Genomic DNA, 14,395 nt, shown 5'->3' with positions numbered 1-14,395 from the left:
CTTACTAGGCTCTCTTAACTTTTTTTTTTTTTTTTTTTTTTTTTTTTTTTTTTGCGGTACGCGGGCCTCTCACTGTTGTGGCCTCTCCAGTTGCGGAGCACAGGCTCCGGACGCGCAGGCCCAGCGGCCACGGCTCACGGGCGCAGCCACTCCACGGCACGAACCCGTGTCCCCTGCATCGGCAGGCGGACTCTCAACCACTGCGCCACCAGGGAAACCCCTCATGGCTTTTTTTTTTTTTTTTTTTTTTTTTTTTTTTTTGAGGTTAGTCTTTCGATGAGACATTTTCTCTGGGCGGATAAGCCCGGGGAAACTGACTCTTGACAAATCTCCCTTCATAATGACCAGCAAATAAACAATATCATATCATACAAGATCTTTCATTTGCATTTAATAAACTAATAAAAATGAATCCATTACCAAAATACCCAGAAGATATTTACATTTGGTGTTAGAAATTGTCTTTGGTGACTTTGTAAAAGAAAAACTCAATGCCAAACTGAAATGATTGTGTTCAACCTGAGGAATTAGTAGCCTTCAGTTAGCACTTTCTTCTTCTTTCTGCTTTACGCCTGAGCTCGAGAATTTTTGCTCTCATTTAGCTGTAATGGCGTTTGAGCCATGGGATTATGTAATTCAGGTGGAGAACAATGGAAGCGTTAATATTCTGGACTCGGGCTCTGTGGCTATTTATCTGGAAGAGAATATAATCGTGAATTTATATTTGGCATCTGCTAAAGACAAATTGTGTTTTTCCACATTTGCAAAAATCCCGCAATAATAACCCTTCAGTTCAAAAAGGTTGTTCACGCCTTAAGAGAAGAGCGAACTTGCCAACGCATTAATCAACTCAAAAAGAGCGACTTACTCTTAGGGGTGACGGAAAATAGCAGAGAGGAAAAAAGGCCATGCTTTTTTTCTTTTAAGATTCCTAATTAGTCACCAGTCAACTGTCAAAAATGTTTACATCCTCTCTTTGGATTTGGAATTTCAAAGGATAGAATTCTAGAAGGGATGTCATGCTTATTTTACAGAAAGGGGAAAGGGTTGTTCAAAGTTCTGAGTAGAAATTGGACCGGGCTCTGGGATTCAGGCTGGGTCCCTGGACCACTGGCTTGGTGGAAACCCTCAGGGGCTGAGTGAGGCTAGAAAGTGGGCTGCACAGAAGGATCTGCAGGACAGGACATGAGGCCAAGCAGCTCTAAGTTTTCCTTTTGTGTCTTAGGCTTCTGTTTAGAATCAATAAAGAAAAAGCAGTTTCCTGCTCCATCATCTCAAACAGAAATTGTCAAAACATGTTATAGTTCATGAGGTTAATAATAGGAACCAGTGGAAAAGAGAAAAGATAATAAGGGAGCAGATGGGGATGTCTGATTCCAAGCAAAAGAGTCTCAGGCTGACAGCGCAGACTGCGGAGAGAATCAGAAACGGCCTGAAAACAAACAAACTAACACTGACCCAGGTACAGAGCCTCGTGGGGATGTCCATTCCCATCTTCAAATCCGTGCTGGATTTGACAGCACTCTCGGAAGTGGTTCGCAGGAGGCTTGCGCCTTAGCACGAGCTCATCTCTCTTACTAGCTGGTAGACCTGCCCGGTGCTCCGAGCATCCTTCCATCCTCCCTCCCTCCTGCCCTCTCTGGATGGCAGGAGCGTCCAGGAGTGACATCTCCAGCAGAGTCGCTGGCTGTGTGGACAGAGTAGCCAGCACACAACATCCGAGGTGTGACAGCTTCTCAGCAGACCCACGCAGAAAAGGCTTGGGTGGTATTAATCCATAGGCAGTGTTTCTTCTCCGGATTTGCCCTCTAATTAAGAGTCTTGCAACAAAAGCCAGGAAGAAAGCTAGAAGAAAGAGGTCATTGTTCAGAAGCATTCACTGCATTCAGACACATTGCCTTGTGCCTCTGCTTCTCTAAACAATTCCTCCCTTGTTTCTGATCTTTATTTGTGAGCTCTTTTGTGAAATGTCTGGTTCCTTTGTTTCTGTTTTTTTGATCTTGTCCTTTTATTTTACTGTTTGGGATCTCCAAGAAACCAGCAGCTCCGGGAATTTTCTCCTCGGTGCTCTTTTGGTTTTGTTAACTCTGTGTCTCTAGTCTGCTGTCCAGTTAACGGTGTTGAGTGTGTACTGACGGTGTTATGATGCCACTTGTCTATCGGGGCATGAGTCTGTGGAGTTTGCACTCGGCATGTGTGTAGCCTTTATTCATTTCAGGCATCCGGCAATTTACTTATTGGAGGAGCGCTTTTCAAACAAAACACACTGAAACTACAGCACAACACAGTCCTTATTTCCTGCATGGCCATAAGCAGTGCTTAGATCCTATGCCTTGAGGTTTAAAATCTATATCTACATTCAATTTAAAAAAACACCTCTGGTCTGAGGCTGGTCCAGAGTTCTATACTCCTGTCCTACCACCTCAATATTAGGGGCATTCTTCTCCAGGCATGGAGTTTTCAACCTCAAAGCCCAGTAAGGGGGACATTGGTGCCCACACTCTCCTAACACTTACTGTCCCTCGGAATAGCTGGACAGATGTGACGCGTGGCCGCAGTGCCCCATCGTCACGATTAGAGCCTGAGGGAATGAACTCGGGCCTCCGCAGTAAGTTACAATCGGTGCATCTTATGCCGTCTGCTGCCCTGAACCACAGTCAGTGCTCAGGGCACAGTGACCTCATCCAAGAACACTTTTGTTCTCATCCTTCTACATTTTACTTGCGGGTTCTCTTCTACGAGCATCTCTTATTTAAACCAGATCGAACTCTCACATGTAAAAATAAAGAGAAAGCCAGATGCTGGCAATGACTGTCATTAATATTTAAAGCCAAATTGTACATGTTCCTGGGAAGTTAGAAGTTCCCGAACAAGATGAGTTTTTTCAAAGTTTGTTTCTATTTTGAAAACCCCTAGTTTCTCCAAAGAACTCATTTTCAAACAACTTCTGTTAAACCAAGGGTCAGACTAGAGACAATTGCATTCACCATGTCGTTAGTTTGAATTTTTTGATGTTGTTTGCTTGTAGTCACGTACAGGATAACAATTCCAAAGGTTAATTCAAAATAGGCTGATTTTTTAGGGAAAATGTTGCTCTCAGTCACATATGCACGTAACTCCTTCCAAGTTAAAGTGTGTCCAGAGGGAAGTGGTGTGTGTGAGGGGTCCTCCCTCACACCCCAAATTCCAGATTTCAGATGAGTCAGGCAGTGGGGAAGTCACTGGAGCGTTGCCTGACCTGCCCTTGTGTGTCTCGTCCAGTGAGCCTGCCCCTGGGGCCTGGCGGTCCCTGCGCTGTGGACGGGGTCCCTCCACTGCCGTCGGAGGCCGAGGAGACTGTGTCTGTTGGTAGCTGCTTTGCCTCAGAGGACACAACAGAGGACTCGGGAGTGATGAGTTCCCCCTCGGACATCGTGTCCCTGGATTCCCAACACGACAGCACGAAATCCAAAGACAAGTGGGCCACAGACCAGGAAGACTGCAGTGACCAGGACCTGGCTGGGACCCCAGAACTGGGCCCCCAGAAGAGCCCCTCGTGGGAGAGGAGTGGCCCTGGGAACTGGCATCTGAGGTGAGTCATGGACGGAGGGAGGTCTTTCGTCCTGGTGACCCAACCGATACTTGTGAGGTCACCGCACCCTGGCTGGGGACCTATTCTCCGTAGTTCTGTCTTCATGCTCTTTCTAGCTCTGCAGGTATTTACAAATAATACATAGTATTGGCTTGTTTGTTTGTACCTTTTATATAGATGGTACCATACTCTGAGTGTAGTTTTCCATTCGATATCATGTGTTGAAGATTTATCCCTGATGACGTATGTGTTATTAGTTCACTTATGTATCCATTTCTTAATGAATGGACACTTGGGTTGCTCTGGTTTTTCACCACTGGAACCAATAAGCACGTCATACATAGGTCTCCACTTATACACAGAGCTTTTCGAGAAGAGAAATTATTAGACCTTCAGAGAAAACTCACCTGCAACTTTTTGGAATATTGGCAGATTGCTCTCCAAAATGGTGACCTGGTGTCCACGTCCTCCAGCCGTCCCGTCTGTAGTGGCCTGCCACTCCACATCCACCGATACAGGGATTAATGGGCGTTGTAGTCATACAGGTGCCCAATGGCATTTCGTGTGGCTTTAAGATACAATACCCTGATCAGTAAGGATGAGCATCTTGTCACGTGTGTATGACCAGTTCAGTTTCCTCTTCTATGAATTGTCTTTTCATAGCCTTCTTTTTTTTTAAATTGGGACATTACCTTTTTTTAATCGTTAATTTCTCTTTAGACAGTTATTTACACACAAAGAATCTCTAAGACGGTGGCTTGAATTCAACTGTTTTATTTTGTTGTATGAAAATTGCTTTTTGATTTGAATAGTGTTGAATTTGTCCTTTTTCTCCTGAACGTATATGATATTTGAATATTTGAGAGATCCTTCTCATACCACAAAGGACTAAAGATTATCTGAATTTCTTGTAAAAGTTTTAGCGTTGCTTTCTGACATTTGGGCTTCTTGTCTACCTGGAGTTTATTTTGGGGCGTGGTGTCAAGTAGGGATCTATTTTTCCCACTGGTTCCTGGTTCCACGTTGGTCCTCTGTCCAGTTTCCGTATACACGTCAGTCTGTTGCTTGCACTCATTCCATAGACTGGTTACTCTGTCTCTGCACCAGAACCAGTCTGTCATAATTCCTTTCTTCATTCTTAGTTAGAAAGGCAGGTTAATTCCTGGCAGTTCGTCCTTCTTTTTTGTGTTACTGTTGAAGTATAGTTGATTTACAATATCATGTTAGTTTCAGGTGTATAGCACAGTGATTCATTCATACATATATCTATTCTTTTTCAGATTCTTTTCGCTTATAGGTTATTACAAAATATTGAGTAGAGTTCCCTGTACTATACAGTAAGTCCTTGTTGTTTATCTATTTTATACACAGTGGTCTGTACATGTTAATCCCAACCTCCTAATTGATCCCTCCCCCCACTTCCCTTTCCCCTTTGGTAAACATAAGTTTGTCTTCTATGTCTGTAAGTCTCTTTCTGTTTTGGAAATAAGTTTATTTGTATCTTTTTTCTTCTTTTAGATTCCACATATAAGTGATATCATGTGATATTTGTCTTTCTCTGTCTGGCTTACTTCACTTAGTATGATAATCTCCTTTTTCTTACCTTTTAGATAATTTTAAGAACCAGTCACGCAATGTTTTAGAAACGTTAATAGAAATAAAGTAGATTTTTTTTTTAAAAAAAGCATAAGTTGATCACCAAAATGAATGAATGCCTTTGTATTTTTCATGTTTTTTTCAGCTTTGTCTAAATGAACACACAAGTCTCTGTCTGGTTAATGTAACTGTAGTGTCAATACTATTCTATTTTGGTTTATTTTTAGCTAACAGTTTATCACGAGCATTTCCCCAGGTGGTTGTATACACCCTCTAGTAATGTTCAAGTACAGCTCTTCAATCTTAAGGACAATTCCAAGACCAAGTTCATATTTTATTAGACAGAAAATTAGAAGGTGACAGTTGGTCCATTTTGCCTCTGCCCCAAACAGGGTGCATTGAGCTGAGGTTGGCCTGTTTGCAGAGAAAAACTAGGGCATTTCCTTCAGAGTCCACCTACACATAAAGGAAAGGAGCTTCACAGTAATCCTCAGGTCTGTTCAGTTGGTTTGCATTGGGATTGCACACCCTGAGCTCTACATCTGAAACTCATCAGACATGTTACCTCGGTGCCCCAGGGATGCTCCTACAAAAGTCCCAGTGGATTTTGCTGGTGTTGACCAGATGTAAAATCTTGCTGATTTCTGTTCAAGTATGGTACTGTTGTCTGCAGCCACAGCCAGGATAATCACGGGGTCTTGGAACCTGACGCTTTATCCAAACAGGGAGCAGGTCATGTTTTTCTGCCCCCGTCTCTGGGGTGCCACTGAATTTGAGAGTAGTGTGGAGGGGAGGGCGGGGACTCTGGGCCCTGACCGACCCACGTGGAATCCCACCACCACTAACTAGCTGCTTGGCCTTCGAGGGTCCTCCTAACTTTGCTGAGCCTCGAGTTTTGCTTATATCTGTGCAGATAACGCCTCCTACCTGTCACAGGTGTGGGAGCCACTGGGTACCTGTGCACATGCTCAGTGCCTCTTGAATAGCCATTGGGTGGGACCCATTGACTAAGTCACACAGTTAGTTTAGGGACCAGAGCACCGTGAATTTTCATGGCACACCAACTTGCCTTTTTTGGGCTTTAGAGTCAAAGGAAGTTGAAGATGATCGCTGAACTCCTCAGTCCTGTCTGTGCTGTTCCATTATTTTCCTCAGAAATGGGATCAATTCTCTGCCCATGATTTTTCATGGAATATCTGTAGGTTTTTCTTTTTCAACAAGAGTTGTCTCCATTACCAATTAGACATACTCAGAGACTTCAGCATGGTGTATCACATCTTTATGTCCAAATGCATAACTTTCAATAAATTTCAGGATTACTTAAAATCCGTGCCTACTGTGGAAAGCAGGGGTTACAAACTCAGAGGCCACAGAGCATGGGGCAAAGCACAAGTTTTCTCTAAAGAGGGCAGCCCCACAGCTTCCTTACGGTTGTTGCCCTGAGGAATTTACAGACCCAGTGTGGCCAGCGTTGGAAGAGAAGACAGAAATCTAGATTTTTATGTGAGGTCTTCCCAGTTTTTTTTTTAAAGGCTATAAGTGTTAATTGCTTTAATTTCTTTTTCTCTGATTCCCATTGTAGCTGAGCTTTCCCCATATGTTTGTCAACCAGGTACATTTCCAGTTTTGGAAAGACTCTGTTTATGGGAGGAATAGTCTTAAAGTTAGAATTTGAAAAACATTCAGATGCAAGAAATGAAGATGGGAACTAGAAAGCAGGTAGCAGACGCAGAGATTGTCCCCCCAAAGCTGATTTCACGTCCCTCCTTGGATACAAACGGTACTGATGCACTGCGGTGGGCACTGGGTCTAGGATGGGACAGGAGCTGGAAAGACGAAAAGATGGACAAGGTCCCCACGTGGAGACGGCCCTTATGTTGTAGCCGGGAGGATGGGTGGTTCATCAAGGGCTGTGACCCACCTGCCATCCAGAATCCAGTCCCCTCCCCATTTGAGAGATTTAGGCCTCCCAAATTTTAAATCTTGGCAACCAATTCAGACTTTCAGGGCCAAAAAAAACGCATCTACATGCTGGGCAGGCCAGTCCCAGATGTGCGCTCCACTGACGGCTGGATGCCTTGGTCCGTCCTCCTCTGCGCACTCATTTGCCAACTTTGGAATCGCTACAATTACTCGGGTATCTCCTGGGATGTATCTCTTGAAAAATATCACTTCACAATATATTTGGGAAGTTCCACATTCTTCTCTTGGAAGAGGAGAGTATAAAGTCGCTTACAAATTCTGCAGCAAAGCAACGTGTAAATTTTCCCCTCTGCCTGCCTCTTAATATCCTTTAGAATGAGTGTTCCACGGAGGACCATTTGGGAGATGCTGTCCTAGGTCATCCCCCTTCTGCACTGTCACACTTCCGGCATTTACAAATACGCACCTCAGATACATGGTTAGAGAGAGAGAGAATACACTGCTTCTGGTGAACATGGTGCATTCCAGTGATGTGCTCTGAGGCCCTGTCTGAGAATAGGGCATTGAGAGTTGGGACAGCAAAAAGCCTGAAGGGGAAGGGGAAGGTGGGGAGAGTCTTCAGGGGCCGACCGGTCCTGGCCCAGAGAGCAAGTCTGCAAAATTTGTGTGATCCACAATGGAGCAGATGACTGCAGGTGTCCAGACTGGCCCAGGGTCAAGTTCAATGAGATGATAAACTGTGCTTGGGGGTTGGTAGCCCAGAATCAAGCTGAAATGTCCTGAGAGCAGAGCCCACCACTGTTCATGGAGGTGTGGTCTTGACCTTGGCCACCTGGAAAGGGCCCCGGAGCGGAACACTGCCCAGGCGCACACGAGTTCAGTGAGTAAGAGAAACAGTAACAAAGAACGTGGTTTCTGATACCCTGCTGTCCCAGGAGAGGACAGGCCTGGTGACAAGGGCAGATGTGTACTCAGTCAGCCTGCCAGCTCTTCCCTTCCTGTGCCGTGAGATGGATGCCCCTGGACCACATTTAGAAAGGGAGGCCGCTTGAAGGGGCTGGTACCCTGGTCTTGGTGCTACTGCTGGGCCCTGAGTCCACCTCCCGGCTCTGCCCAGCATTGATGCTGACACCTGGATTCTGCAGCTCATCCTAAGGTGGCATTTGTGTTCCCAGGAGGGGTGTTCTTCCTGTGATGATCCAGGACCTGGCTATGGCAGTGAGGCCTCTCCACCCTTGGAATGCCGGACGCCAGAGGCTCCGGAGCATAAGTTACCCTTTGCCATGATGGGCATGGCTCGGTCTCTGCACATGGGACACGGGTTCTGACGGATGGTGAAGCTGTCCCCAACAGTCTCAGACACCCTCAGCTTGCAGAATCTCCACTGTGGCGCCAGTTCCCAGGGGAAATAAGGAGTGTTTGTGGTTTTCAACTTTGCCAGGGTGCCCCGTACTATCGCCACCCCTCTGATACTCGGAGATGCATTCAGTATTGGAGGGAAGAGTGGAAGAACCTTTGTGACCTGCAAAGGCCCCAGTTTGTAAGGTCTGTAAAGTTCTAGTTTGCTGGGCTGTTTCTCCTCTCTCTGCCGTCTGCTATTCTGCAGATAGCAAATTCGTCCAGACTTCTTTGGCTGGAATTGCCTGGGGTCCCCCTTTGACAAATTGGAGGCAAGGACTCTTTGCACCAGAGCTCCTGCAGCCTGTCCAAAGAGCGTCTGTGGGGTTGGCTTCAGCTGAAAGCGTTTTTCTTAAACTATTCGGTCTAGTGGCAAAGTGCACGTCTCCTGCTCATGCACTGAATTTGGAGGCTCTGCTCCTCGCTGCCACGGCTCCAGCTTCCTCAAGGGCAGCGCTGGCTGGGCTCCATCGAATGCCCTGACAGCCAAGATTTTGAATTGAAAAGTCTCAAGGATAAATACCAGTCTTCTAAAGGGAGCAAGGGTGAAGGCTTGGGAACGATTAGCGTGTGCTTTGTGTGCTGTGATCTGAAAATGGTATGTTTTCCATCAAGTCATTCGATTCGATCCAATTATAGTTTTCATTGCAAAATAAATCTATGCCCTCAATTCAAACTTGACCCTGTAAGTGGGACATCCAATTCCAAGAGTCTTCCTCTAAATTTAGCACAGCCAGTAAATAATCTCCTTCAGGAAGAATTCGGCCCATGTGGGGATTGCCCCTCATGGTGAGGACACCTAGGAGTGGCTTCCACACAGTCCTGCCCTGGGTGGGAGTTGTGTCACCCATGAAAGATCTCCTTCCAGCTGCATCTTTCCTTCGTGTATGACCCAGGCCAACTCTCCTAATACTTAAAGAGCAACACGATGTGAAGACTGCCTGGCCTCATATCTGCCCTGCCTATTACTGGTGATGGTGCCCTGGGCCAATGACTTGACCTCTCACTTCTTTTTTTTAAATTGAAGTATAGTTGATTTACAGTGTTGTGTTAGTTTCAGGTGCCCAACAAAGTGATACATATATATATATATATATATTCTTTTTTTTAATTCATTTATTTTATTTTTGGCTGCGTTGGGTCTTTGTTCCTGCACGTGGGCTTTCTCTAGTTGCGGTGAGCAGGGGCTACTCTTCGTTTCAGTGCACGTGCTTCTCTTTGTCGTGGCTTCTCTTGTTGCAGAGCATGGGCCCTAGACACGCGGGCTTCAGTAGCTGTGGCACATGGGCTCAGTAGTTGTGGCTCGTGGGCTCTAGAGCATAGGCTCAGTAGTTGTGGCACTCAGGCTTAGCTGCTCCACAGCATGTGGGATCTTTCTGGATCAGGGATTGAACCCATGTCCCCTGCATTGGTAGGGGGATGCTTAACTGCTGCACCACAGGGGAAGTCCATATATATGTGTGTGTGTATATATATATATATATATATATATATATATATATATATATATATATATTCTTTTTCATAGTCTTTTCCCTTATAGGTTACTATTAAAATATTATTAAAATATTGAGTGTAGTTCTGTGTTCTATATAGTAGGTCCTTGTTGGTTATCTGTTTTAAATATAGTAGCGTGTATCTGTTAATCTCAAACTCCTAATTTATCCCTCCCCCCTTTACCATCTTGGTAACCACAAGTTTGTTTTCTATATCTTTGGGTCTATTTCTGTTTTGCATATAAGTTCATTTATATCATTTTTTTTCTTAGATTCCACTTATAAGTGATATCATGAGATCTTTGGCTAACTTCACTTAGCATGATAATCTCTAGGTCCATCCATGTTGCTACAAATGGCATTATTTCATTTTCTTTTTGTGGCTGAGTAATATTCCATGGTATATATGTACCACATCTTCTTTATCCATTCATCTGTCAACAGACATTTAGGTTGCTTCCAAGTCTTAGCTATTGCGAATAGTGCTGCTATGAACATAGGGGTGCATGTATCTTTTCAAATTATGTTTTTCTCCAGATACATGCCCAGGAGTGGGATTGCAGGATTATATGGTAATTCTATTTTTAGTTTTTTTAAGGAACCTCCATACTGTTTTCCACAATGGCTGCACCAATTTACATTGTCACTAACAGAGCAGGAAGGTTCCCTTTTCTCCACACCCTCTCCAGCACTTGTTATTTGTAGAATTTTTGATGATGTCCATTCTGACTAGTGTGAGGTGATACCTCATTGTAGTTTGGGGGATTGACCTCTCACTTCTACTTTCTTGTCAGTACAATCGAGATCTGCAGTACCATCCCCTAGAACAGTGCCTAACATATTGCCAGCCTTCAGAAATTGGCGGCTGGTGTTATTATTGTTGTTGTTGATGTTGTTTATTTAAAACTGCCTGAGGAAGGATAGAAACTTGATTTGTTGGAAATCCTTATAACCTGTGTCTACCTCTGACCATCTGCCTCATTAAACTATTTATAACATCTTTGTTTGAAAAGAACATATGCATATGTTTGAAAAGTACACATTTGTGTACCGATAGATAGATGGGGGAGAGGCTAGCACTATTTCTAAACTCTCGAATCCTGAAGGCAATCTTGCTGTAATCAGGCAACTTATCCATCTGTGTATCATACTGTGTGCGATCAGTACTGTGAAGCTCTCAGTCCTGGGATCACTTTGGGGGACACTAATTCCGCAGAAATTCTGTAAGGAGTCAATGAGACAGATTGGGTAAGTGGGTTGCAGGCTCTGTTTTTTTTTAACAGTAGAACCACACTGAAATCATGCATAGAGCCTCAAAAGACAGAAACTGTAGCTTCTCCAGGGGAAGGGCGTCTCCCTGTATTGTCCGCTGCCTGCCCACCTTCTGCCTGGCAATCCGTAAGCTCCTTCTCCTCCCCCACCTGTCCGTGAGTGGTGGACGTGAGGGCTGTGGAAGCGAGAAGCTGTGCCTCTCTTATCTGCAGGGCTGAGGATTTCAAGACACTTATGGAACTGAGAACGCGCAGGTCATGGGTGGAGGAGCTGGGCTCCTGTCCTGGCTTTTCAGCCCTGGAACTTTGTTAACTAGAGGAGCTCTGTGACCTAGGAGCGTTTAGAGGTGTTTTATACCTTCTAGACCTCTGCAGCTTTGTAGTTATAGGAAGGAACTTTGTGACTCTAGCATCATTTAGAAACATTTTATATATTCTAGATCCTGAAACTTTGTAACTATGAGAACTTTGTGACCACAGAAACATTTAGAAATAGTTTATGCCTTCTAGAACCCTGCAATTTTGTAACTACAGGAACTTTGTGCCCACGTGAGCATTTAGAAACATTTAATACCTTTCAGAACCCTGAAACTTTGTAACTGCACTAACAGAGGAGTATTTACAAACATTAAGATCTTGGAGAACTATGCTGTAGGTACAGTAGCCACCAGCTAACTTTGGCTCCTGAGCCCGCCGGATGGGTAGCCCAAGTTGAGATGTGCTGTGAGAGTGCAATTGCACCAAACATATGAAAAAATGAACTTTTTAATATTAATTATATGGAAATGACGATAATAATTTGGGTTAAATGTTGAGTTAGAGTATACTAATTAAAGTTAAGGAAAATTAACATTATTTAATGAAAAAATAATCTTGCTTACTTTTTACGTTTTTAATGTGACTACAAAAAGATTTTAAATTACATGTGTAGCTCATATGACATTTCTGTTGGACCCCGTTGTTCTAGAACTCTGAAGCTTTATAAATACAGGACCATTTGTACATGGAATGGGGAAGTTAAGCACATATTACTGTCATCAGCCATCTCTTTTCCCAGGCTTCTTACCTTTAGTTTATCAAGTAACTGTTTTGAAATCGCATGGGTTGGTTTGGTTGTTGTCAGCCGTTGAACCTGAAAAGGACATCTTTTTCCTCTCAGACTTCGCTTGTTTTCTGCGACTGGGTCAATTACCTAAAGAAACTTTCCTAGCCACATCAAAAACAAAAATGACTTGATGTGCCGGAATGGGGCAGAATCAGCCCGTGCTTTCTTCTTTCTCATACAAAATTTTTTAAAAACTGAAAAAGCACCTGTTTGCCCAGGTACTGATTCCTCGTGACTGCCGTTAGTCTCCCATGGGAGTGGGTGGGGCCGTCGCCAGACCCCGCCCCTGAGGCTGCTCCACTTCCGGGAAGACTCCCGCTTGAGGCCGGCTGAGCCTCAGGCGTTAGGCAGCGGTGGCTCGTCCGTGGCTGTGGCCTTGGCAGAGTGACCCACCGTGGGAGGGAAGGCTCCCGGTGAGGTTTCTCCAACACGTGCAGCTGGTATCGGAATGCCTGTGCTGCTTGTTTGCCCTTCATTTCCTTGGTCTTAAGCCAAAACAAACTGTCCATAAGAAACTGTCTATCTTAGAGTGGGGTGTGTGTTGGGCGTAAGGAATGATGCCTGGGAAAGGAACATCTGCGCAGTTGACTTTCAGCTAAAAAGAGGTGCTAATGCTTCTGGCCAACTGTGATTCTTCAGGGGCACGCAGGAGGGCCCTCCTGCTGAGCCCACAGAAGCTACCCTCCAAGCCCAGGGACCAAGGGCTCCCAGCTGGCTGTTACAGGGAGAGAGGAATAGCTGTAATCCATCAGCGGCCCTTTGAGGAGAAGTGGATGGGGTGGGTGAGGAAGGAAAAGCAAATTCTGCTAAGTCTCCCCCTCCTGAAGCTGTACATTGCAAAGCATAATACATACATCACACTGGTTTGGGCTTTTGCCAGATGAACCATTCACCCAGAATCCAGAGCGTGGCGGGTCCTATCCCGCATCAGGAGAGGCACCGGCTGCAGAAGCCAAGTGGTCCACAGGCCTGGCCTTGCCCCGCCCCGAAGGTGCTCGGCAGCCTTGGGAAGAGCACCGGCCGAGGACCTGGGCTCCTCCCTCCACAGCGCTCCCAAGGCCGGTGGCTTCTGTCATGTGTCCACTCTCTCCTCCTGGACAGGCAAGGCCCCGGTGAACCAGGTCCACCCTGGGGCGTCAAGAGCAAAGTCAGGTGAGAGGTGGGTGGGATGTGTCAGCGGAGTGTGGAGCTGAGCATCTGGGACAAACCTGGGACATGTACAAGAGGCAGACGGAGGAAAGGGGCGGGCAGGCAGGCCAGGTGGAAGGCAGGTGGAAGGCAGAGGACGCGGTGTAGGGACCCCGGACTTCACAGGGGGCCTGACGGGAGGTGAGACGGGCAGGCGGAGAACAGGTCTGAAGCCCTGAGCTTGGCCGCTGATGGTTAGACCAGGCAGCTCAGGCCGGAGCATGGGTGGGAGGAGCGTGGGGAAGGGCTGGCTCAGGCCTTGCTGCAGTGCCTCTTTAAGGAGTAAGGATTGTCACACACTGGTTTAGGATCATCTCAGGGATTGCTGGGTACTCAGGAACAAAATAAAATTATAAACACAACATGCCACGTGTATTGGACATGGTATCACACACGTGTAAATGGCTTTTCATAAAAGAATTAGTACTCATTAGAGGACCAAAGGATCATTTTAGACGTTGCCCATTTCAAACATTGCCTTATCAATCAAGCTGCTTTGTACCAAAATGAGCATACTTCAAAAAAAAAAGTATGAAATATTTGCCGTAATCCATCCATTTCAACAAATCACACTGGTCGGCGATGGTGCCTAGGTTTCTGCCTCACCCTTGTCCACAGACACAGGTTACTTTTCGATCATCATGACCATCCTGTGTGGAGTTGCATATCTTGATTTCTTCACGTGACATGCCAGCTTAAGCAGCGATCTGTTTCCACCTCCATGGCATGGTCATCATAGGATGCACTGACGGGGGGCACTCCCTGCTGCCGGAAGCTGTAGAGACCTCCCCGTGAATATGATGAACATGCTGGTGTTTATGTTTTGCCTTCCATAACATTGTTTTCT

The 14,395-nt window shown here is 45.5% G+C and overlaps 1 protein-coding gene across 11 annotated transcripts in view; it reads left to right on the top strand.

Annotated features, from left to right (window-relative positions):
• Nucleotides 1-14,395, top strand: part of COBL (cordon-bleu WH2 repeat protein) — a 261,169-nt gene that overhangs the window by 228,760 nt on the left and 18,014 nt on the right. For 10 of the 11 annotated variants that reach the window (XM_019939458.3, XM_033862779.2, XM_019939453.3 and 7 more), the window contains one exon: nt 3,262-3,571. The exons of the other annotated variant lie outside the window; for it this stretch is intronic. In XM_019939458.3, the coding sequence (XP_019795017.2) occupies nt 3,262-3,571 (310 nt within the window). The remainder of the gene's footprint in view (nt 1-3,261; nt 3,572-14,395) is intronic. 11 annotated transcript variants of the gene reach the window in all.

The sequence above is a fragment of the Tursiops truncatus genome, chromosome 9 (assembly GCF_011762595.2).
Source record: "Tursiops truncatus isolate mTurTru1 chromosome 9, mTurTru1.mat.Y, whole genome shotgun sequence".
NCBI lineage: Eukaryota > Metazoa > Chordata > Mammalia > Artiodactyla > Delphinidae > Tursiops > Tursiops truncatus.
This window is presented reverse-complemented; position numbering and strand designations above follow the sequence as displayed.